The sequence below is a fragment of the Fusarium solani genome (assembly GCF_023522795.1).
Source record: "Fusarium solani strain SB1 chromosome Unknown bctg00000006, whole genome shotgun sequence".
NCBI lineage: Eukaryota > Fungi > Ascomycota > Sordariomycetes > Hypocreales > Nectriaceae > Fusarium > Fusarium solani.
This window is the reverse complement of record NW_027072151.1, coordinates 169954-192213: the sequence shown is the minus strand read 5'-3', so window position 1 is coordinate 192213 and position 22260 is coordinate 169954. Positions and strand designations below refer to the sequence as shown.

The following is a 22260-nucleotide window of genomic DNA, read 5'->3' as shown; positions in this document are numbered from 1 at the left end:
AAGAAAACAGAAACGGCTAGAAAACGGAATCCGGTTCTTTTGTTACGAGTGACGTCGCTGACAGTGAATCACGATCACTCTGTGCGGGTCTCATGAGAAATTTCTCAACAGAGGGCCGCGTTTGCAACTGATAAGAGCTTTCTATTACGGCTGTCAGTCGCCTGCGCGTGATCATCAAGAGCTAGCTGTTTGAGATTGTGTGCGAGGATCGCCATCCGCATCAAACTGAGGACCAAGTGAACGTTGGACCTCGTACCAAAACCTTTGAGCGTCAAGCAAGCTGAACACAACGAGAGCTGCCAATCGTTTCTTTCAACCCCTTGCACAAGTGACCAGGCAGCTGTTATTCGTTTCCTCTCCTCTAAAAAATCTATTGTGGCTCAATGTGGCTGAGTTTGTGACAGGCGTAGACTGGTTCGTTGAGGCATGGACCTCGCTTCCAACACTGAGTCACTGCGCGCGTCCCTCTCGCGCATTCCTCTCTTCTCTTATCTTATCTACCCCGCCATTCACTTCTCGCTCTCTTGCATTTCTTTGTGCAACCTGTCTCCTCCTGCATCATCTCCATCCACAACAAAGCACACCACCACCATGGCGAGCAAGATCATCGCCCGAGGAGTCGACCCTCGCCTGGTTGGCACCTCAGGTTCTCTACGATGTGGCTTGCTCTTTAAGGACGCAGACGAACCCGACAAGTTGAACCACATTCCATCCACCCACTCGCTTTCGTTGTCTCTCGTCAGAGAGGAGCCCAATAACGCAGAAGGGTATGTCGGCCTTTGCCTTTCCTTTCCGCGAGATGTCGACACCCATGTCTGGGCATGGTACACGTCTAGCCTTGACGTGGTCCCCTCTCGAAAGCTCAAAATCACCTGCAAATTCCCCAACAAAGAGTTCACCATGAGTCACCGCCCCCTCAACGACGAGGAAACCAAGCGCTTCGAGAACGCATTCCCTCCCGAGAAAGCGACCGCCCAAAAAGCGACTGAGCTCCGTCTCGTCTCTATCAACCTTGCGCTCGATCCCACCGTCACTGGCTTCGGCATCCCTTTTCATGGGGAGGATGAGACCATTGACGGCTGGATCAACAAAGACGAACCGATCAACGACACCATCAAGCTCACGGAGCTACTGCAACAAAGAAAATTTACGTTTCTCGTCCAAGCCAGCGGAGAAACGGTCGACAAGCTCTTTGACATGTCCAAGTCGCATTACAAGCCCTTTGACTACGGTTATGGCGATAGGTGAGTGCCTGTTTCACTGTTACACGCCGGCTCCTAACAGAAAGGCAGACACAACTGGGACATGACACGATACAGCAACCAAATTCCCCGAAACCGAGGCCCAAAGTTCTCAGCCAAGATTTGTTACGATGACGTGAACCAGCGAGACACTGCCCTGACTCAGATGCACGTTCAAGACGTCTGGGACTTCCACGCTGCCCTGGAGGAGATTGAGACAATGTGGATTCCTGCCGTGATCTAGAAGATCGGAGACCAGCCCATTGCCGATACGGAACATTTCGTCTGCCTCTTGGAACCCAAGGAGCCTTTCGTAAGTGGCCGATCCTACCCCTGGCCTCATCTCTTGCCAATTCTGTCTGTGCTTCGGAATCCAGAATCTAACTTGGCAGTTCCCGAGACATTGGCGTGCGACCCGTCGCGCTCTCAGAGGAGATTTCACACCGATCAGCGTAGAGTTCGATGCGAAACGCTCTCCTACACAGACTGGTCATCACCCCAGTAACCTCATGACTTGGGGCGCCGTTCACCTGTCGTATGGCTCTGATCTCATGCGACAAGTTGACCTGACAGACCGCATCGCACTGGGTCTCATCCGGCCATCATCCGACAAAGGCCGAAAGCATTCACCAGAGGCCTTTGACAGCTACAATGCGACCAAAGGAAAGGCAACAAGGACCACCGTCAGACTCATCTGTCGATCAGGGATTGGAAACGAAAGGAAGCGCATCGAAGCTGTCAACCGACTTAGCAGCCTCAACATCTGGCCCGTCGTCATGCAACAGGACATGCTTGCGGAGAGAAAGAGTGCCGCTTTTAATGACATTCTCGTTGGACAAGGTCTATGGGATCTGTTCAAGGTGACTTCGTCATTCCGACTCCCCCATTTTGATCTGTTCCACGGTGTCACCGACGAGGTTCGCGACGCATGCATCGACCACGTCTTTGGAGATGACCGTGAGAGAGTCCAACAGTACTTTAGCAAGCTCCATTTCGGTATCGGTCTCGTCTCAGCTGCTCCTGGGATGGGCAAGTCTCATTTGGCCTCGATCATCATCACCCTCATGTGTCTTAACCCATCCATCCAACAACTGTACGTCAGCGCCGCGTCCAACGGCGCTACAGACAACATTCTCGAGAGAGTTAGCTACATCGCCGAACCCATCGTGAGCAAGCTCATCGACGCCGGGCACCCCGTCAATCGGCTGATGCTGATCCGCGGCTACAAGGGTGAGATCGAGTTGGCCAACTGTCTCAAGGCTCTGAGGGGCATCTCTTTCGAAGAGAGCGGCATCTGGAATCCTTCTCCCTGGCATTTTGAGCGCTCTCTCTGCTGGTGGACCCTTCGCGCCTTGGGTTCAAATGCTGTTCCCCCCTCACCTCCAACGATTGCGCTGAACTCTGGGATCTTCACCAACGCCTTGACGCCCTGGTCTCCCCCGAAGATCAATCTTCCCCCATCGATGGAAACTACCTAAAGTTCACTCTCCTTGTTCGTCTCGCCCGTGGACTTCTCACCTTCGGAGAGTACACCCAGCGCCAGACACCGGATGCCCATCAGAAGACCCTCAAGCGACTCATGGAACTCGTCGTTTCATGCGCCAATGTCGTGGCTACCACTCCAGCTGCCGCTAGCAACGATCCATACTTCACCTTCAACTCGAAAAAGGCAAAGGCTGTTGTTTTTGACGAATCTGGAACCATGTTCCGCGCCGACGGCCTCTTGGTATTTGGCAATACTCCTCGGCCGATGATCGCTGTTGGAGACCCGAAGCAGTTGGCCCCAGTACTAGCTACGGCAATCGAGAGGCTCCATGTCGTGCACCGCAAACGCCATTATCTTTATCCCCGAGATTTTAATGATGGGTGGCCGACCAATCGCTTCACTGGCGAAGCCGAGATTTCATGGCTCTCCTGGTTCATTCACCTTGGGTTTCCCGTTTTCCATCTACACACACAACATCGGATGGCCGTGGGTCTCTTTGACCTTATGCTTCAAACCTCTTACAGCGATATTAAACGCTACTTCGAGTACAGCCCCCTCTGTCGCCCCATCGACTTTCGGCTTGGCATTAGGGTTGAGCAGTACATCCAGACCAAGCACAAATTGCCATCTGAGAGCCCAGACAAGCTTCTACCCGTGTTCTTCCAGACTAACAATTGTCCTTGTCGAAACTACCCCGACAGTGCGTCACGGCTTAACCCTCGTCAGGCGGACTGCATTGCAAAGTGCCTTGCGGGGATGATGGAAGAACTCTCCACGTCACCGGCTGATGTGGCTGTCCTTACACCCTATAGAGCGAACCTCCGGGCCCTTCAGAAACGCTTCCGCCGCGAAGACATCTTGGAAGGGGTTATCTGCGCCACTCCCGATACGTTCCAAGGTCGAGAAGCTCAGATCATCATCATCGCTCTTTGCGTGACAGCAGAGACAGGGCCAGGTTTTGCAGATGATACCCGACATCTAAACGTCGCACTAACCCGGCACAAGTCTGGCCTGTTCATCTTTGGTGACATCAACACGACCAGTCAGCGTCCAGGCGGGTGGGTGGATGGCAAACCGACGACCGGCTCGACCATGACCAAGGTGTTCCGAATCATCGAGGACAGTCGCCGAATTGTCACCCTCACGGGCGACCCAGGGGTCGACCCTGATAGCTACTGGAAACGACTTGAAACTTCTTCCAAGTTTCTATAAGGGAGACAATGGGTGGTAGGTAGATCTAAAGTGGTCAAACGAGTCTATGAGGGGAGATTTGGTGGTATTTTGGTCAAAGGTGGAGGGAGGAATAACGTACAAATGTGTATTTAATTGATGTCTTTTTCTCTAATTGTTGCAATCAGTGTAGTGTCCCTCAATGTTCTCGTTTATGTCTTAAATGCTCAATTCTTATCCATAACGTCCCCAAAGGTGTCATCAGCCACCCGCCCTCGCCTGCGCTGTTGGCGGTTTTCAACGAAAGATAATAGACACCAATCTCTTTCTTTTTCTTTCGCTTTCTTGCCATCAAAACCTTTCATCGAAAGCCCTTCAACACATCATAACCGCGCCCAAACGCCATGACGGGGTATGGCGCTCCCGAATCAATACTTGGAGCGATAGCGACGGCTTTGATCTGGTCCCAGATGTGCTTGACAGGGATAAAAAGGAGTTGAAGTTGAAGTCCCCAAATCTGTTTCCTGATTTGACCACGGCGATGACAGGACGCCTCCCTATATCATGCTCCCGCTGTTTGAAGCTCGGCCTAATAAGAAGATAAGAAATGTCCAAACGTTAAAGAAGTCCTCGTGAAATTCACCCTAATCATAATACAGGATGATAAAAGCCGTTACAGTGTGTCTCTCCTCCACAGTCTCATTTTGTTGCAGCGGCATGCAAGTAAAAAGCCATGGTGTTGTTTACGCAGGATCGCCTTGAACAACAGTCCATCTGGTCATTTGTTCGACGGCACGAACACAGTTTGGTGATTGACATTTCGTTTGTGGAAGGCCAACGTACGATCAAGCATACTTTGTTCAAACCACGACATGGCCGTGTATGCTCTGTTTGCTGAAACGCGATGTGACAATGTTGACTCTGAGGTGACTGTTTCCGGCAATCGTCATCGCAGTCAAGCCCGTTTTCCCACGCACTTGAAAACACCAACACTTCGTGCTGGCACAGGTATATAAACCCCCTTTCCCCCACGGTCCTTTCACTTCCACTCCTCTCCTTCACTCATACTTTCCCACATGCCAACCTAGCTCTATAAGTCCCCTTGTCGTTTCTTACCTTCCTTCATACAGGTCTCGATGTACCTGTATATAACAGCAACCTATGGATCGGCAGTATTGATGCTGATGGGTGGCCATACGGAGATTCTTTCGCTTGCAGAACCTGTTATACTAACTACCTGCATTCGCCTCAAACCCCTTGCCCCGATGAGAGATAGCGCATTCCCAGGCGACATTCGCAAGTACTATACATGTTCTCTCGCTGTAAGCTAGCGCTGCAAGAGCAGGTCCGCATGCAAATGTGACAAAGAGTCCAAAGAGCCCGCAAGAAACGCATGGAGAAGTGGTTCAAGAAGGTTGAGGCACAGCCCGACATGATGGTCGAGGAGATTCAGCATCTCAAGCGTCAGAACCAGGCCCTCCAGGGCATTATCGATCATCTCATGCCTCAGCCATAAGCGCCCGAGACGCCGACAGCCCAACCCGCCGACCTACATTCCAACCTCCCTTGCGGCATCTACCGAGATCGCGACTACGGTCATTTATATAGAACAACGGGAGATGCAACGGGGATGCCACCAACCGAATATCCCCACGCATAACTTGCGAGTTTACGCAGGAGTTGACGCCGCGCCATCTCGCCGTTGTGTTCATGTCGAGAACATCCAGGCCGGAAGCTTCATTGAGGCCGTTTTCGACATGGCTTCATGGGGCTATTGAAGAGGACTTGCACCCACTTGGTCATTGTCTCGTGCTTGGACTTTGGAAGCAGTCCGCGATCGAGAACAATGAGGCAAACCACAACCTCCACATCGCAGTGACGACCTGCCTGTCTCAATGCGATCAACAGCACCTTCCCATGAACTGCGCCAACTGTGGCAGCGACAAGCGCAACATGGTCGCCTGTCTCAAAGTCCCAGATGGATACCTTGCCGGCTGCATCCTTTGTAACAACTTGGACCACGATACTGATGAATGCGTCGTATTCACCAACATGCTGTTCAAGGACCAGGTCAAGCTGGTTGTCTACCAGCGTGGATCCCTGCCAGCTCTCAAGATCAAGGAGTCTTGGTCCGAATGGCTCCGAAAGTGGAACCGCCACAACAAAGCACTTGTCGTCCGGCTCCCTGGTCGCTTCCCTTGGACGGGATCATTCACTGTCGACCTTGCTTCTCGGAACCATGGCCACGACTGCGAAGAGCTTCAAAAGGAGTACGACCAACACAAGGACACTGGTCGGCTGCCAAGAGACCCGACCTACGGCGACGACCTTGGTGACGACCTTGACGTTTGGGCTGCCCTGATGTCCGGTCACAAGTATGATTGATTCATTGGTTCGTAAGTTCCTGATTGAATCTTGGAGAAGCACCACTGACCTTTCAAAAGATGTAATCTTGCAACAATTCACCAGAGGGATGAATACCTTAGGGCAGACAACATGGTAATTGATGGGGGTCGTGTGGGCATTGGGGAACTAGATAGCAAAGTCGCTTTGTTGAATGAAACTGTGCTCTCTTACGTGTGTCTTGGTGACTGTATACTCTGCGCAGCCCCTCCCAGGTATTGACCTGTCCAACAAGATTGCTAAGTACGATTTAAACTTGGCTCGATATAACCAAAGGAGTCTTCCATTGCAAAAGCGACATGGCGATTGTGGGCTTTTGGGACGACTCTCTTCCAGGATGCCCTCAATGACCGGCACGCTTGTTGTTGGTCATGCTGATGCATGTCTCTGGCTGGGTTGCTTTGGTCTACCTTTGAGTATGCTATGAGGTTAAATTACTTTTCAATGCAGATGCGTGCCTTGCGGCGACAGTCCTGCGCCGCCAGCTTCCCCTTGTCGTTGGCGAGCTCTTGCCAGATCAACGTGGCAAGCTTGACGCGAATATCGGACCTCGCGGTAGCCTGACAAACAGTCCTGGCCTTGAGTCCCTGAGCGGGATTGGAGGCTTGAGCACTTCGAGAATCTTTGCCGCCAGCTTGTCCCACATGACCGGCGATCTGTTTGACTTGGCCCGTCAACCTTGTTGTCATTAGCACGAGGTCACAACTCAAGAATACCGTGTGATCATCCGCGAACTGGACCTTATCGTGGATGAGGAAAAGGCTACAGGCGCCTTGAAGGCAAGATCACGGCCCCTCGAGGGCAGCCCTTCTAGGCATTGACTCATCCAACAAGATTCGAGTAAGATACTTGAACGCAGCTCCAGGCGATACAAAGTGGTCGTCATTTGCAAAGGTCTCACAGTGATTGCGGACTTGTCCGAGAAGATTCATGCTTTACAACTCAGATGACGGGAATAACTCCACCATACTCCTATGACGTCTGTCACTCTAGGTAAAAGCCCAGTACCTTTGTTCCCTCCAATTCAATGACCCTAGCGAGAACACACCTGTCGCTATGCTGAAAGTAGGCTCTTTCTTGCGACGACGCAGCTGATGCTCCCCTGTAGGAGACCTCGTCAGGGCAACGCCAAACACGCATATCGGCCGGGGTGAATGGGAGTGTGATGAGAAGACGAAGCCAAAGAATTGCTCGTGGATCACGGGCCACCCGTGTGGCGGGTCTGGGAGACAGTGATTCACTGTCAGAGTTGGTGTTGACGATATCGGAGTCGAAGAATTTTTTTCTGGCAGAAAAAAAATCACCTGTTTGGTTTTTGATTACGTAGTAGGGAGTCGATAAGATTTAGGCTTGTGAAGCCGTGGATTTCAAAAACAACTTCAGGTGAAATTTCAAGGACACTTGCACATCTCGCGCCAGAACCAGAGTGAGCATATCTACCATAAGTGCTGAGCATTGAGTCAGCGTGGATCCATTCAGAGAGCAGTCCATCTGGCTCCTGATAGATGCTTCCAACGGCAACTCGCCGACCGTCTTGTCGCCTGGGGCCGGGACTTGCTGCCAAGTTGGAACCAGCTGTACCAAATCTCGCTTCCCATAGAACGCCAACAATCAAGCTGTCGCAGAGGCAATAGGCACTAATTCTTCGGCAGCTTTTTCCCTTCCCTCCTTCCGCTTCTCCTTCTCTACTCATCGCCACCCGGGCTGTGAGACACCGACGATGCCAAGCGATAGAATGGCTGCTATGAAGCGCCTTCAAGACAAGGGACCTCGACGATCCCGACCGACCGAGAATCCTCCTCGCCGTGTAGGCCATGCCTCCGGCTCCCGCGATGCTCCTCCGAGCCAAAGCCGTGCAAGCTATACCTCCGGCTCGACCGACGCCCCCCCGGGCCACAGACGTGCAGGCCATGTCTCCGGCTTCCACGATGCTCCTCCGAGCCAAAGCCATGTAGGCCATGCCTCCGGTTTCAACTCCCACAGCCTAGACAACTCATTCCACGCCCTTGAGTCCGGAATCCAGGCCCTGCAACAACAGCTCGACGACGAAAGAGCCGCAAGAGTGGCTGGCGACGATCGGCTGGAGCGGAGAGCTGAAGAAATTGCGGTCCAGTGCAACAGACGCACCGAGATAGATGAGCATAGGCGGGAGAACCGGGCGCTCCAAGCCAGATTGGAAGAGCTTACAAGGGAAAACCAGGCCCTCAAAACGACATTGTCGCCGACGACGGCCGTGGTTATGGCGGCGTCATTGGCAAGACCAGTACTCCTAGTATTGTTGCCGAAGTGGTGGCTCAGATGCAAAGGTTGACTGGATGCGAAGCTTTCGTCTTCACGGCCGAACCCGTCTTCTTCGACGCGGGAAATGAGCCTCTTGGAACCGATGCGGCTTCCCATGGTGAATTTGAAGACGAAGTCGTCTAAGATCAGGACTGAGAGGGCTGGGCGGCTGTGGAGCCGTTTCCCTTGTATAGATGGTGACAGATCGACGGGTGGGACAACACAAAGCAACGTGATAGCTTGAGGGTTCAATGCAATGGTCTGGGAGTTAATTTTGCCGTTAAAGTGACTTGCCTTGCCGTGAATGATCAAACGAGTGCCCATCATAATCAACAAGGCTAGTAATCCCTTTTTCTGGCATCAAATAGTACATCGGACATGATGAGATCAACACAGCTCTCATCATGGCAATCGACACACCGAACAAGGTTCACAACATGTCCACTCGTATAGCTTTGGTGATGTGAGATGGCAATCCACAATCATTTAGTTGTAATCTTTAAGTTGCGTGTTTGTTCCTGAAGTATAGACATCTGGATCCTGAAGCAAATATGAATCATTGAGCTTTCCAAGGCGCTTGAATGAAAGTACGATTGATAGTGGACAGAACCAGTTGAACGACCTCAACCAATGGGGCTTGAAGACTTGTCTCGCTGGTCCACTACAGCTCTCCAATCAACTCAATCCGGTCGCTTTACGGATGGCATCAATGAGAATATTGTTGTAGTCACCGCCAGCTTCGTATGTTGCAAACCCTCCGAGACCATGCTTAATGACAAACTTGCCCTTCTCCCTGAAAGATCGAGCATCATCGTATGAAACCCAGATGTTGCTCGTCGCGTTATACACAATAGGCTAGAGACTGTTAGTCAAGAAAGGCAGTAAACTGTGGTGCCTCACCGTCTTGCTGCAGTCATCAAAAGCGTGCGCGATGCCGCGTGCGGGGTTGCCCTTTCTATCAAGGAAGCCGGCCTCAGTGATCAAGCTCCAGAAGGTGTAAGTACCTCCAGGAGGCTGAGGGTTGCCACAATCATCCACAGGGGGGTCTGAATCCCAGCTGCTGCCCTGGAAGCGGTGAGATGAGTTCTGAGGAGGGTACTCATTGAGCTTTCCATTGGCTCCAAAGGCCGAGGTCCTATTGACCGAGAAACCATGCCCGTATGCAGGAACACCGAGAACAAGCTGCGACGAAGGGATGCCGGCTGCTGACCACTTCTCAACAGCCTCATCGCCTGCACCCTGAGTGTTTCGAGAGTCGCAGGTCCGAGAGAGGGGGGCGTTCGGTCCTCCCGTTGAAGACCACGCGCCGTGAAGGTCATAGTTCTACATCATTTAGCAATGACTTTCTCAAGGGCCAAGGGACTAACCATGATCATGATGTAATCGAGAACATTGGCAAAACCGTCGAGATCGGTCGACGCAACTCCCGAAGCATTGTTCCAAGGGAACAGGGATCCAGCAGCGGTAAGGTAGAGGTCCTTACCCTCGGGCTGCTCGCGAAGCTCCTCGAGGAAGGCAAGGAAGTTGGCAGTGTCATCATCGTTGATTGCATTGCAGCCGAGGCCCTGTCTGTTGGGGTACTCCCAGCTACGTCTCATCAGCATCTCACGGTTGATACGGACGCTACCACTCACTCAAAGTCGAGGCCATCCAAGCCGTGCTCCTTAACAAGATCAAGGCAAGTGTTGACAAAGGCTGTTCGGTTCTTGGCAGACCCAAAGCTGGTGGAGAACCATCTGCTGCCAGTCCAACCGCCGATCGAGATGAGTGCTTTCACACCCTGAGCTAGTTAGCCTGGGTCTCGAAAACATAGAACACCAACATGTTTCTTTGCGGCATTGACAAAGATGGGGATCTGGTCGGGCTCGGAACGTGAGAGATCCAGGCTTCCATCGGGGGATGTCTCCCTGTTGCCGTCAGCGTTGATCTTCTTAGCCGAGAGGTACATACGCAAAGGCATATTTAACGTCAGTGAACTTGTCCCATGGCATACCCGACACGGGGAACCCGCGATTGGCATGGAAGCCCGCAAAGTAGGTGGATGCAACAAGACTCGGGCTGGTCGGGTAGCTAGCAGCGCTGGCTCCCCCGAGGCCAAGCAGGCCTACAAAAGAGTGAAGGAGTGTCATAAGGAATGCAGTTGAAGAAACAAAGGGAGAGCACGATTGACTAGTGGTTGCGATTTTGCTGGTCGTTGGACCTATCCATGATTTAATATCTATCTCTGAGCCATGTCGGAGAGATCAGTTGATCACAATTAAAGACGTACGCGTTCTGCATAAACTGCCAAGGTTTAATGACGTCCGAACAACCCGTGCCTTGACACTTTTGTTCAGAGTTTCTTAGCGTGTTCCAGAAGCACGGCATTTACCAATCCTACCTGCATCTCGCAAGTGCCGGAGAGCACAGCCGGTTGTGGGGTTCTTTTAGGTTTGACACCTTGCTTCTAGAAGACCCCTTAATTTCCGAATGTCCCGGGTAATCTCTCTGCTGTTCGATACTACTGTTGTATCTGAGCAGCGTCTCACAGAATTTTGAACTAAAGTAACAAGGTCCCTTACCCGGAAGACGACTGATTGCTACTGAGTTCACGTAGATTCTGCTCGTACCACTCTGAGCTGATTCATTATTATCGCTTCCACTGACCTGAAAACGTCATCGTAGCGCAGTACAGAACGCGATCGTTTCAATCAGATGTATGAGAAATATTGACCGTTATATACAGGATATCACAAGTCCATCACCCCTCAGTCAAAAGTGTACGCTGCCAAGCTATGAAACCCTGAAGCATGCTCCCTCTGCACGGTATTCACCTTTTCCTTCAGATACTCCTTCTGATTCGGGGGTATTCTCTCAAAACTGAGCAGAAACTTGACGAGAAACAAGAAATCCTCAATCCTCGACTCAGCATCCTGCTCATGACCAATCGGTAGGGCCAGCACGTCGGCTACCGTGCTTGTTATGTCAAAGAGCTTCTGAAGAATGCCAGATCCGTGAATCCCGATGCTCTCGACTCTGTCCAATCGCCCCACTAGATTCCGCAGCTGAGCAGAAAGGCGTTGCGCCGGAAAATGCATAGAAAACCCCTCGTGAGAGTTCTTTGGGGGTACAGACTGCAAGAGTCCTTGAGACAGGGCAAGCTGCCAGACCAGAGTTCGAAGCCAAAGTCGAGTGACAAAAAGATCGGCGTGTTGCAGCTCACTGAGACCTCCGTATCCGCCAGATATGAGCTCATTTTCAGTCTCGGCTGCCCCAATCTCATCTTCATCCAGCTGAGCTTGCTTGCTCTCGATCCAATCTGCCGTTATCTCAGGCACTTCGAGGTCTGCGTCTTGTAATGCTCTCCAGTGCGACAGAAAGGTATCGTCCATGATGAGAAACAGGTGAATGAGTCGATCAAAGCCTGCTTTGACATGTTGGGGAATGCTCGAGTCTGGCAGCGGGACTCCGGTTCCGAGAGGAGGGAGTATTGACGGATACCCTGGCATGATTGTCAAAAATCGCTCATGGATGAATGCTTCCCAGTATAGACGCTGCCTCCTGGCCAGCTCTTGATCATCAATCCTGCGCTCGCACACGTTTTGATCAACTTGGAGCATTTGAATCATGGCAATGGCCTCTCGCAGAATAGCCAAGCTTCGATCGAATCGCTTCAATGCCATAAGACATATCTCGAGAAAGATGCACGTCATGATGCGTTTGACAGTTACTGGTAACCTGCTGTCGATCTCGCTGCCGAGTTCTGCTCGCCGATGTGCCCTGAAACTGTGGTGCATAAGATCCGTCATGCGAGTGGTGATATCGTCGTTGAGGCCTTGGGATATTTCTGACAGATTGATGGTCACAGCGCCGAATGCATATACAAGGGCCGAGTCTTCAAAGCTCCGCTCCATATTCTCAACAGCCGCGACAATCTCTGATGACAGAATAATCGGGTTGACAGGAAACACAACCTCCTCGTAGGCAGTCACGAGGTTGAGAAAAAAGTCCGCCGTATACGCCCCCAAGCTCGAGGGTGAGTCTTGGACTTGCGGGGGAGTTGTACTCGATCTCGAATCAGTCGTGCCTTGACGTAATTGGGCAACTAGACGGCCACGAACCCCAGGTTTCCTCTTAGATGGGGCTGTCGAGTAGATGCAGGACAGGTTGAGGTGGGCACATTGAGAGCAGGGGGTTGCCCCATTGCATTTTACCTTGCGAACACGACATGGCTCGCATGCTCGCGTAGCTCGGCTGCTCATTGCGGAATACTGGGATGAGACTGGTTGATCGCGTTCGCGTTGTTGTCAAGTCGGCGAAGTGGAGTGTCACGATGATCAAATGAGGAGTAACACGTGACATACTGGTGGCTTTAATTCGCCAATTACGTTATTTCCAGGCGTAACTGTAACTCCAACTGCGCTGTGAGCGTAACTGGCCACGACCCCAACTTGACAGGACGTACTCTCTGCACCGAGCGAGTGATTATGCTATTAGCATGAATATATCATTATTATCTAATACTTTGAGTAGTTATTGCTCAAACAAAGCATATGATTAACTAAACTATTCCTAAGAGAGGTCAACTTGGACCCTTTCACTATGGGACGAGCTTGGAGTAACGGCAACGTATTGCATTACTACACCAATGCCAAACTTGCACTATGTAATGACTGTATATACTTCACTAATTGCTCTCCTTCTTCTCGATATAGACAGTTCCAGCCTTCTCCTCAAATCCCGCATCCAGTCGCTCAACCGTGGTCTCCTTAAACTTGCGTGCGCTAATGTGTCGCTCGAAAAGAATGTCCAGCTCTGCATATGTACGTCCCTTGGGCTCGGGCAGACGGAAGTATGTCCAAACAGCACATACCAAGCAGGTTCCAGCCCAGAAGAAACCCGCCTTAGCTCCCCAGTTCCAAGCCGAGGGGTTGAGCATGCGAGGAGTGATGATGTTGGTGGCGATACCCGAGATGTTGTACAAGTTTCTGGCCAGCACCACAGACTTTGTTCGAAGACGAGTCGATGTCAACTCTGCAACCAGGGAATAGCAGACTGGTCCAACAGTGCAGTCATAGGTAAAGGTGTAGACCAGGAGCAGAGATCCGATTGCCCACTGAGCAGCCACATTGTCGCGACCAGCAAAGGCCACACATCCAATGGTCAGGAGGAACAGAGACATGAACAGTTGACCGTAGAGGTACAGAGTTCGACGACCGAACCATCCCATGAGGAACCAGGAAAAGGCAGTTCCAACAGCACCAATGGCATACTGGCCGAGAGACATGCTGAAAGAGTTCTCAATAGCCATACCGGCCTGCTGGTAAAAGTAGGTCGAGTATCCCATAAAGGTGGAACCACAGAGTGTTTGAATCATCCAGGTAACGCAGACAATCTCGGTTCGTCGCAGACTCACTCCCTTGAAGAGATCAAGGTACGTAGTTCCTGCCTGGGCCTCCTTTTCCATCTCGTTGGTGTGAATCATCATCGAAATCGTCTCGTCGGGCTTAAAGTCGGCGTTTCCGTTACGGACAGTAAGGCGCTGGAGAGAATGCTTGGCCTCTTCGATGCGACCTCGTCGAACAAGCCACCAGGGAGACTCAGGGGCGAGCCAGATTCCAATGATGAGAGGAACAGGCCACATCCACTGAAGGGCAAAAGGAATCTTGTATCCCCACTTGTCATCGCGGGAAAGCATGGCTCGGAGGACTCCAGAGGCAATGAATTGTCCCATGACCCAGCAGAGGTTGACGTAGGTTGTGAGGTAGGCTCGGAGGTGAGTCGGGCAGACCTCTGCAGCGTATGTGGTAGTCAGGGTCTGGAACACGCCCCACGGGATGCCGATGAGAATCTCTCCAATGAGAAGTTGAACCAGGGTCTCGGAGAAAAAGATGATGAAGATGAAGGCGATGCAACCAATGAGGGCACCGATGAGTGTCTTGCGGTAACCGAAACGATCGGCAATGATGCCATTGAAGAAGAGACCGAGGATCTGACCACAGAGAGTGCCGTTGGAGAGTCCGGATTGCCATGCAGCTGTGAGTTGATAACTGCCATCTGGCTGTTGAACTCCAAACTTGCGCTGAAAAGGAGGATAGGCGTAGAGGTTGTTCAGGAGGGCATTGTCGAACCCTTCCATGACAATGCAAATCGAGATAAAGATGGACCAGAAGCAGGCCTTCTTGTATAGCTTCAGAGATGCCAGCAACCCCATGCCACGCTCAGCTTCAGCCGCAGCTGCAGCCTCGTGAGCGACAGACACATCGACGGCGATGGGTGCGATGGTTGGGGCGATATCGCCTTGAGTCTTTTCAAGGTTGGAAGCCATTGTGATGAAGATGAGTTGATGAGTTGAGACCTGACTTGGGATAGAGGGGACATCTTATACTTGAAACAAGGCACTGTTGTACGAGTTACCTAGTCGGTATCACGAAGGCATAACGGTGGCGGCCAGGATAGAGGCCGCAATTAGGCCGATTCTCCAAGCTAGCCACGATTTGGTGGTTAGTGTGTAGTTAAAGTCGTCGGTCCGGGCTCGAGGATGTGTTGCTAAACCGCTCAACTGGTGTGCCGAGGCTAGACCCCCGGATTCTCCCCATGGGGATCATGAGATCTGGGGAGGTATCGGGCCGAATTACTAGTTAAAATTTAACGGTGTTGACGGCTCGATTCAACGACTCGCTTGGCTCAAGACATGCTAACTCGTTTGAGCTGGTGAATCAAATGTCTCGGACCGACCAAGGGCCAATCAATGAAGGGAATTACTCGGTCCGACGATTGACCAATCGGCTTGCTTTCCCATACGCCATGGATCCTTCTGCTGACTGAAGGATTAGATTCCACTCGTCGGCCCGACGAACTTGCAGATCACTTGGTATTTAAGGCTCCAAAGGCGCATGGACAGATGTTCAGCAACTCACAATGACGGTCCCCAAGCGTATCAAGCAGTGGTGGAAGCACGCCACCATCTACCAAATCTATCCTGCCTCTTTTTGCGACTCCAACGGCGATGGAGTTGGCGATCTTCAGGGCATCATCTCCAAGCTGGACTACATTGCTAGTCTTGGAGTTGATGTGATCTGGATCTGTCCCATGTACGATAGTCCTCAAGTCGACATGGGATATGACATTTCCAACTACGAAGATATCTACGCACCTTATGGTACTCTTCAGGATATGGAACAGCTGATCCGCGAGACTCATGCCAAAGGTATGAAGATCATGCTGGACCTAGTCATCAACCATACTTCTGATCAGCATGCTTGGTTCAAAGAGTCCCGCTCAAGCAAGGACAACCCCAAGCGTGACTGGTACATCTGGCGACCAGCCAGGTATGAGAATGGCCAGAGAGTCCCTCCCAATAACTGGCGCTCCAACTTTGGAGGTGGCAGTGCTTGGGAATGGGATGAGTTGACTGGAGAGTATTATCTTCATCTCTTTGCCAAGGAGCAGCCTGATCTCAACTGGGAGAGTCCAGTTACCCGTCAAGCCATCTATGCTTCATCTATGGAGTTTTGGCTCGAGAGGGGGGTTGACGGATTCCGAGTCGACACTGTCAACATGTACTCGAAGCTTCAAGACTTTCCAGACGCCCCTATTACCGACCCCAAGGCCAAATATCAACCTGCCGGACTGTTGTACTGCAACGGCCCCCGGATGCACGAGTTTCTCCGAGAGATGAACGACATTCTTACTCGATACGGAGCCATCACCGTTGGAGAGCTTCCAAACACGCCCGATCTGGAGCGCGTGCTTCGATACGTCAGCGCCGATGAAAAACAGCTCAACATGGTGTTTCAGTTCGATGTCGTCGACGTCGGTTTCGGCAAAACTCACAAATACGAAACGACTCCGAAGAATTATACACTTCCCGACTTGAAGGATGCGGTTGGTCGGACTCAGAGTCTGATCCGTGGGACTGATGCTTGGACCACTGTGTTTATGGAGAATCACGACCAAGCTAGATCAGTTTCTCGATTCACAGACGACCGCCCCGAGTATCGAGTCGCAGGGGCCAAGCTACTTGCTGTTTTGCAGGCTTGCCTCAGTGGAACACAATACATCTACCAGGGACAGGAGATTGGAGCTGTCAATGCACCAAAGGCAAGCTACCCTGCTGAGAACTACCTTGATCTGGACAGCTACCTGTTCCTAGACATGATCAAGGAGCGAGCTGGCGACTTTGACAAGGCATTCAACGCCCTGCAACACCTTGCCAGAGACCATGCGCGAATTCCGATGTGCTGGTCCAAGGGAACGTTTGGAGGCTTCTCTGATGGTGCTGAGCGGGCTGGAAAGGCTGTCCAAGAACCCTGGATGAAGGCTCATCCCTTGGCAGGCGAGATTAATGTTGCCTCGCAGTTGGACGACCCGGACAGTGTTTTGGCATTCTGGAAAAAGGCTCTCCGGTTCAGACAAGAGTTTGCTGATCTCTTGGTGTATGGAGATTACAAGGTTCTTCGACCTGAGGACCCCGATGTGTTTACTTTCCTCAAAGAGTCTCCTTTGGATGGTTCGAAGGCGGTGGTTGTGCTCAACTTTAGCACAAAGGAGACGCCTTGGACAGCCCCTGACCACGAGCTGGGACTGCCAGAAGGAAAGGGTGCTACACTGGTACCCATCATGTCGACGCACGCAGGCAAGAGAGGCCAGGAATTGGCTCCTTTTGAGGGACGGGTGTATCTAGTCACGTAGATTCAGCTACAGACCCGAGACAAACGAATGCCAACGTTTCTCGGTCAAATGACAAGTCACCTTTACCAGAGCCAAGATCCATTATGTAAACGAATGCTAATAGGCGAGCATAATCACCCCACATGTCACATGCATGATTAATCCTCTCAAATCACTCATTTTACACCGATCATCACTCGACTTGTCATCGTGCATACAATGTCGACAACCCAGACGCAGCCTGTAGAGGCGTACGAATTAACTGCTGAAGAGCAGGAAGAGACTGAACCTGAGTCCGACCGCCTTGACAAAGGAGCTTATCTGAGGATCTTTACGGCTTGCTTCTCTTTTTTCGTCGCCGGCATCAATGATGGCAGCTTGGGAGCTCTGATTCCGTACATGATTCGTGACTATCAAATCACGACTGCCATTGTATCCATCATGTAAGTATTTCTATGCATTCTGAGCTCTGCTGACAGCATAGATATGGCGCAACCTTTCTAGGATGGGTGTTTGCGGCAGTCACAAACACACACCTGTGTCAATTCTTGGGTCTCGGATCGATGCTTGCCCTTGGAGCCGTCAGTCAACTCATTGGTCATGTACTCCGCACTTGGAAGCCTCCATTTCCCCTCATGGTAGTCACATTCTGGTTTACTGCTATTGGACAAGCCTTTAACGATACCCACGCCAACACATTCGTAGCCAAGACCAAAGGAGCATACCGTTGGTTGGCCATTATCCATGCCTCATACATGGGAGGCTGTCTGGTTGGACCTTTTGTCGCTACTGGGATTGCTTCCAGGCAGACTTCCAAGTGGTATTTCTTCTATCTATTCGCAGTAGGCGTCAGTGCCGTCAACATCTTGTTGGTATGCTGGGCGTTCCGTGATACGCTGGTCATCAGTCAGAAAACGCAGTCAGAAGCTCCTTCGAGGAACAAGGATGCTCTTCAGCTGATCAAGTCAACACTGGGCCATCGCAGCGTGTGGTTATTGAGCATGTTTTACTTCTTTTACGTTGGATCTCAAATCACCATCAACGGTTGGGTAGTCGAGTACCTCGTTCAAGTTCGTGATGGAAACCTGGCACAGATGGGATTCATTCCAGCAGCCTTCAATGGTGGCTGTCTTATTGGGAGGCTCGTCCTGGCTGAACCAACGTATCAATTCGGAGAGCGAAGGATGGTCTTTTTTTATTGTGTAGTTGCAATTGGTTTGCAGCTCGTCTTTTGGTTGTAAGTGACTGCAACTGACTCATTGAGGCTGCTAATACGGATAGGGTACCCAATATCATCGCCGCTGCTGTTGCTGTCAGCTTTCTTGGATTTGTCACTGGACCTTTGTTTGCAACTGTAAGTGCGTCGTTCAATATAGAGACTTGTCTGACTTAATAGGGCATCTCCCTCGGCACCAAACTCTTTCCTCACGAGAACCATGCAACAGCCTTGGGTTATGTGTTTGTATTCGCACAAATGGGAGGAGCCTTTTTTCCAATTGTGACAGGCGTTGTAGCCTCTCGAGTTGGTGTCAAGGTTCTTCAGCCATTTCTGGTAGGCATTCTATCTGGTGTGACCATCAGCTGGCTTCTTATCCCGCAGCCCAAGTCACTTCCAAGTGCCACTCTTCATCAGGAGTAGGACCTAGTGGGCGGTCTTTTCCTCAAATACCTCACGAAGAATGCGACCCTTCTTGGAAACGTCTTCCACGCCACTCCTGTCATTAAAGACCTGATCCATCTCTTCCAAAGTCTTGCCGTTGGTTTCAGGAACAGAGAACCAAACCCAGATGAAAGAGAGCAGACAAAACACGGCAAAGAATACATATGCGCCAAATCCCGTCTCACGAACCAGCGGAGGCGTGATAAGACCAATAATAAAGTTATTGATCCAGTCTAGATTGTTAGCGACATGGGTTATACAACCAGGGTTATGACTTACTTGAACATGTGGATATAGCCACACCCTTTGCTCGAAGACTTGATGGAAACACTTCTGATGGCATTGCCCATGGAACAGGTCCCCAGGAAGCACCAAAAGCAAGCATGTAAAAGAGCAGGAAAGCAACGCTCGTCCAACCCTCTGCCTTGTGACTTGGCCAGTTGTCTGAGAACTTGCCAACGAGAGCAGCAATGATAACATGGGCAACAAACATGAGGACGCTGCCTAGGAGTAAGATGGACCTTCGGCCAAACCGATCGAGTGTCCAAAGACTCGTCAAGACGCCGATCAACTGCGTGACGTTGAGAACGCCCGACATGGTGAGTTGCATGTTAAAGTCGAGACCCATAGTGCCGAAAAGCGTAGGCGAATAGTAGATCAAGGCGTTGATTCCAACAAACTGCTGGAAAAACATGATCCCAGCACCGACAAGGGTACGGCGCCAACAGCCTGGCTTAAGACAATCTGTCCAGCTCACAAACTCGAGACGCACTCTTCCTGAAATATCGGTACGTTGTGTGAGCTGGGGATGTCGTTCCTTGAGGATACCAGTCTGGAATCGTGCCTCGGCAATGATTTCCATCCATTCTTGTTGGACTCGGGGATCTGTCGCAGGGAGAGCTCGCAATTTGGCGAGATTAGCCAGAGCTTCGTCTTCTCTGTCCTTGGAGGCTAGCCATCTTGGTGAATACGGGAGGAAAATTGCTCCAAAGCCAAGGACGAGACCAGGAAGGATCTGCAGGAGGAAAGGGAGCTGCCAGGACCAATGACTAGAGATATGTCGAGTACCATAGGTGATGTAAAAGGCGATGACAATTCCAGCAACAATTGACAGTTCTTCGAAAACGAGTAGTGTACCACGGATCTCTGGGGGAGAGATCTCAGAGATATACAGAGGAACAACCATTGAGAGCCTACAAAGTCAGCTAGGTCAATCGTGCATCACATCACTTACTGTCCAATGCCGATGCCACCAATGAATCGACCAACAACCAACATGGCGTAGTTAACTGCAGAGGTTTGCAGAGCTGAGCCAATTGTAAATACCACGACGGAAACCATGATGGAACGCTTCCTAGAGATCCAATCGGCAATCCAGCCTTGATTGATGGCTCCAATAAATGCCCCAAGAGTAATCATGGCAGTCATGAGTCCTTTCTTGAATCCAGCACCAGGGGCATCATCAGAAACCTCTGGGAATCGATCGAGAAAGTGATCCATGACCAGTGTAACGCTAATCACACCTTGGTCGTATCCGAAGAGAAGACCACCAAGGGCTGAAAATGCAGCACAAAGGGCCACATAGTGAGAGTTGAAGAGACCACGGAAGCCTACAAAGTTAGTCATCGAAGCACACATATCGATAAACGTACCTGATGGTCCATATGGCTCGACTGTCAAGCTCAAGCCAACATTTTCCTCAGTGTCGACGCCATAGTCAAGATCATCCTTGACTTTTTCGAGTTTCTTAGCCATGATAAACAAATAATGATAGATGAATGTCAATGATTTGGGACGTGTCCCTGAAGCAGTCTTTATAGTTTATCCTGCATAACGGCGTCGACAAGGTTTCATCATAGTACCCGCACAACGACCAATTGATACGATGCGATTACTTCTTTCTCCACGTCTCCATGGCGGGGAAAATCTGGGGTCTGGGGTATGGTTGGAGTGCATGAGTCAGGTTCCATGAAATGGTCTGCTTTTTTGTCTAGTCACGTTAGTTGGAGAAGACGGGACTGATTTCCGTCGGTGGATACACGTTGAAATATAGATTCGGGCCTTTTTTCCGATGACGCCGTCATACGACAAGTGGGAGTATCGGGATTACCTGTCCGATGACTACGGGACAAACCCCGACGCCTCCACTAGTTCTTATCATATACACGGAGAGAATGCCATTAGTGTTGGATTTGGGCTCGCGGTAACTGACATTGAAAGGTTCCTTTGTCGTTGATCTTCAAAGGCTTGTCATGCTATGGTAAACCAAGCTCACTCGCATACAAAGACGACTCCTAGTCCATGTTTCAAGACAGGTCACTAATAACCATTACACCAATATCCTTACAAATATATAAACCTCAATCCACCGCAAAGTAATACGCAGCGTATTATAAAACTCCCCGAAGAAAGCCATATCCCAAAGCCTTTATCCCCTTGGGCAAATTAATACTGGCCTAGGCCAGAAGGGTGCACCGGAGAGAACCCCAATCAACCAAGCCTAAGTCTAGTGCCAAGCGCTTCCCTTTTAACAATTTCACGTACTTTGGCTCTCTTTCTAAAGTTCTCTCATCTTTTGATCACTAATCATGCACTATCGGCATTGTCTCCGATACTATTGCAGCCCAACGTCCCGTGGCATGTTGGGATAAGGCGTGAGGTAGTAATTGCAACGATCAGGGATTTCAGCGCTGGATCCGCATGAGCATATGGTGGATCTACATGTCGAGGGCCGTTTCGGGCGACCTTGCTCTGGACAGGGTTGGATACGTTAACCGCGGTAGTTTCCAACAGCTCATGGACTTCAGGTGGTGTGTCTGCCTGCTCTAGGTACTTTATATACACGGGTCGAGGAAAAAGAGAGACCTTTGTGTAAACATTTTAGCATATACTCCCTTAAAGATAATCAATAGAGTAGAGTAAGAATGGCAAAAGATGCTCTAAAACTTTGACTTTATTATGATATATTTCAGCTAATTCTTATGCTTTAGAGCAGCTAGGTAACTAGCCCTCTTGATGTTCTGGTGTCTCGTTTATTTCTCGACCCGCGTGACAGATGTGATTGTAATGATTGATAACAACAGGATCCAATCAAGGGCCCTGGAAGCCAGTCATGATAACAAGTATTTTGGCACATGCCAAGCATGTTGTGTGGGATGGCTAGAAATCTCCGACGATACAAGTCTTGGAAACAAACCACCATTCATAACATGAGACCAGCAACGAGAGGTAGACGAAGATTATTGAGCATTTCACAGGCATAAGCATGCCCTGTAAGCTCTCGATACAGAGTATAATAAGAAATAGATTACTCATCGCATACGCAGCCAACTCCTGTTCATTCTCTGATGCCCGTCCGAAACTCATCT

At 50.7% G+C, this 22260-nt stretch overlaps 9 protein-coding genes across 9 annotated transcripts; 5 read left to right on the top strand and 4 right to left on the bottom strand.

The window, feature by feature from the left end:
- Positions 1–426: 426 nt before the first annotated feature.
- MRS44_009753 (uncharacterized protein) lies at positions 427–3939 on the top strand (the record flags this gene model as incomplete). Its single annotated transcript, XM_065620287.1, has 4 exons — positions 427–1244; positions 1293–1476; positions 1619–2608; positions 2722–3939. The coding sequence occupies 4 exons, from the start codon at positions 427–429 to the stop codon at positions 3937–3939; spliced, it is 3210 nt and encodes a 1069-aa protein (XP_065476060.1).
- A 1223-nt stretch (positions 3940–5162) lies between these two features.
- On the top strand, positions 5163–6282 carry MRS44_009752 (uncharacterized protein; the record flags this gene model as incomplete). Its single annotated transcript, XM_046270270.2, has 2 exons — positions 5163–5219; positions 5575–6282. The coding sequence occupies 2 exons, from the start codon at positions 5163–5165 to the stop codon at positions 6280–6282; spliced, it is 765 nt and encodes a 254-aa protein (XP_046131815.2).
- A 452-nt stretch (positions 6283–6734) lies between these two features.
- On the bottom strand, positions 6735–7232 carry MRS44_009751 (uncharacterized protein; the record flags this gene model as incomplete). Its single annotated transcript, XM_065620286.1, has 2 exons — positions 6735–6978; positions 7150–7232. The coding sequence occupies 2 exons, from the start codon at positions 7230–7232 to the stop codon at positions 6735–6737; spliced, it is 327 nt and encodes a 108-aa protein (XP_065476059.1).
- Positions 7233–8035: 803 nt separating this feature from the next.
- On the top strand, positions 8036–8724 carry MRS44_009750 (uncharacterized protein; the record flags this gene model as incomplete). Its single annotated transcript, XM_065620285.1, has 2 exons — positions 8036–8407; positions 8446–8724. The coding sequence occupies 2 exons, from the start codon at positions 8036–8038 to the stop codon at positions 8722–8724; spliced, it is 651 nt and encodes a 216-aa protein (XP_065476058.1).
- A 531-nt stretch (positions 8725–9255) lies between these two features.
- MRS44_009749 (uncharacterized protein) lies at positions 9256–12821 on the bottom strand (the record flags this gene model as incomplete). The annotated part of the gene is made up of 8 exons (XM_046279534.2): positions 9256–9435; positions 9481–9903; positions 9948–10167; positions 10215–10360; positions 10403–10487; positions 10531–10684; positions 11142–11226; positions 11394–12821. 8 exons carry the CDS (start codon positions 12819–12821, stop codon positions 9256–9258), a joined length of 2721 nt encoding a protein of 906 aa, XP_046131817.2.
- A 425-nt stretch (positions 12822–13246) lies between these two features.
- On the bottom strand, positions 13247–14887 carry MRS44_009748 (uncharacterized protein; the record flags this gene model as incomplete). The annotated part of the gene is made up of 1 exon (XM_046276599.2): positions 13247–14887. One exon carries the CDS (start codon positions 14885–14887, stop codon positions 13247–13249), a length of 1641 nt encoding a protein of 546 aa, XP_046131819.1.
- A 593-nt stretch (positions 14888–15480) lies between these two features.
- On the top strand, positions 15481–17253 carry MRS44_009747 (uncharacterized protein; the record flags this gene model as incomplete). The annotated part of the gene is made up of 1 exon (XM_046270055.2): positions 15481–17253. One exon carries the CDS (start codon positions 15481–15483, stop codon positions 17251–17253), a length of 1773 nt encoding a protein of 590 aa, XP_046131820.2.
- A 198-nt stretch (positions 17254–17451) lies between these two features.
- Positions 17452–18871, top strand: MRS44_009746 (uncharacterized protein; the record flags this gene model as incomplete). Its single annotated transcript, XM_046270054.2, has 4 exons — positions 17452–17675; positions 17717–18469; positions 18514–18586; positions 18629–18871. 4 exons carry the CDS (start codon positions 17452–17454, stop codon positions 18869–18871), a joined length of 1293 nt encoding a protein of 430 aa, XP_046131821.1.
- A 3-nt stretch (positions 18872–18874) lies between these two features.
- MRS44_009745 (uncharacterized protein) lies at positions 18875–20647 on the bottom strand (the record flags this gene model as incomplete). The annotated part of the gene is made up of 4 exons (XM_046272790.2): positions 18875–19125; positions 19172–20085; positions 20127–20502; positions 20545–20647. 4 exons carry the CDS (start codon positions 20645–20647, stop codon positions 18875–18877), a joined length of 1644 nt encoding a protein of 547 aa, XP_046131822.2.
- Between the last annotated feature and the right edge of the window lie 1613 nt (positions 20648–22260).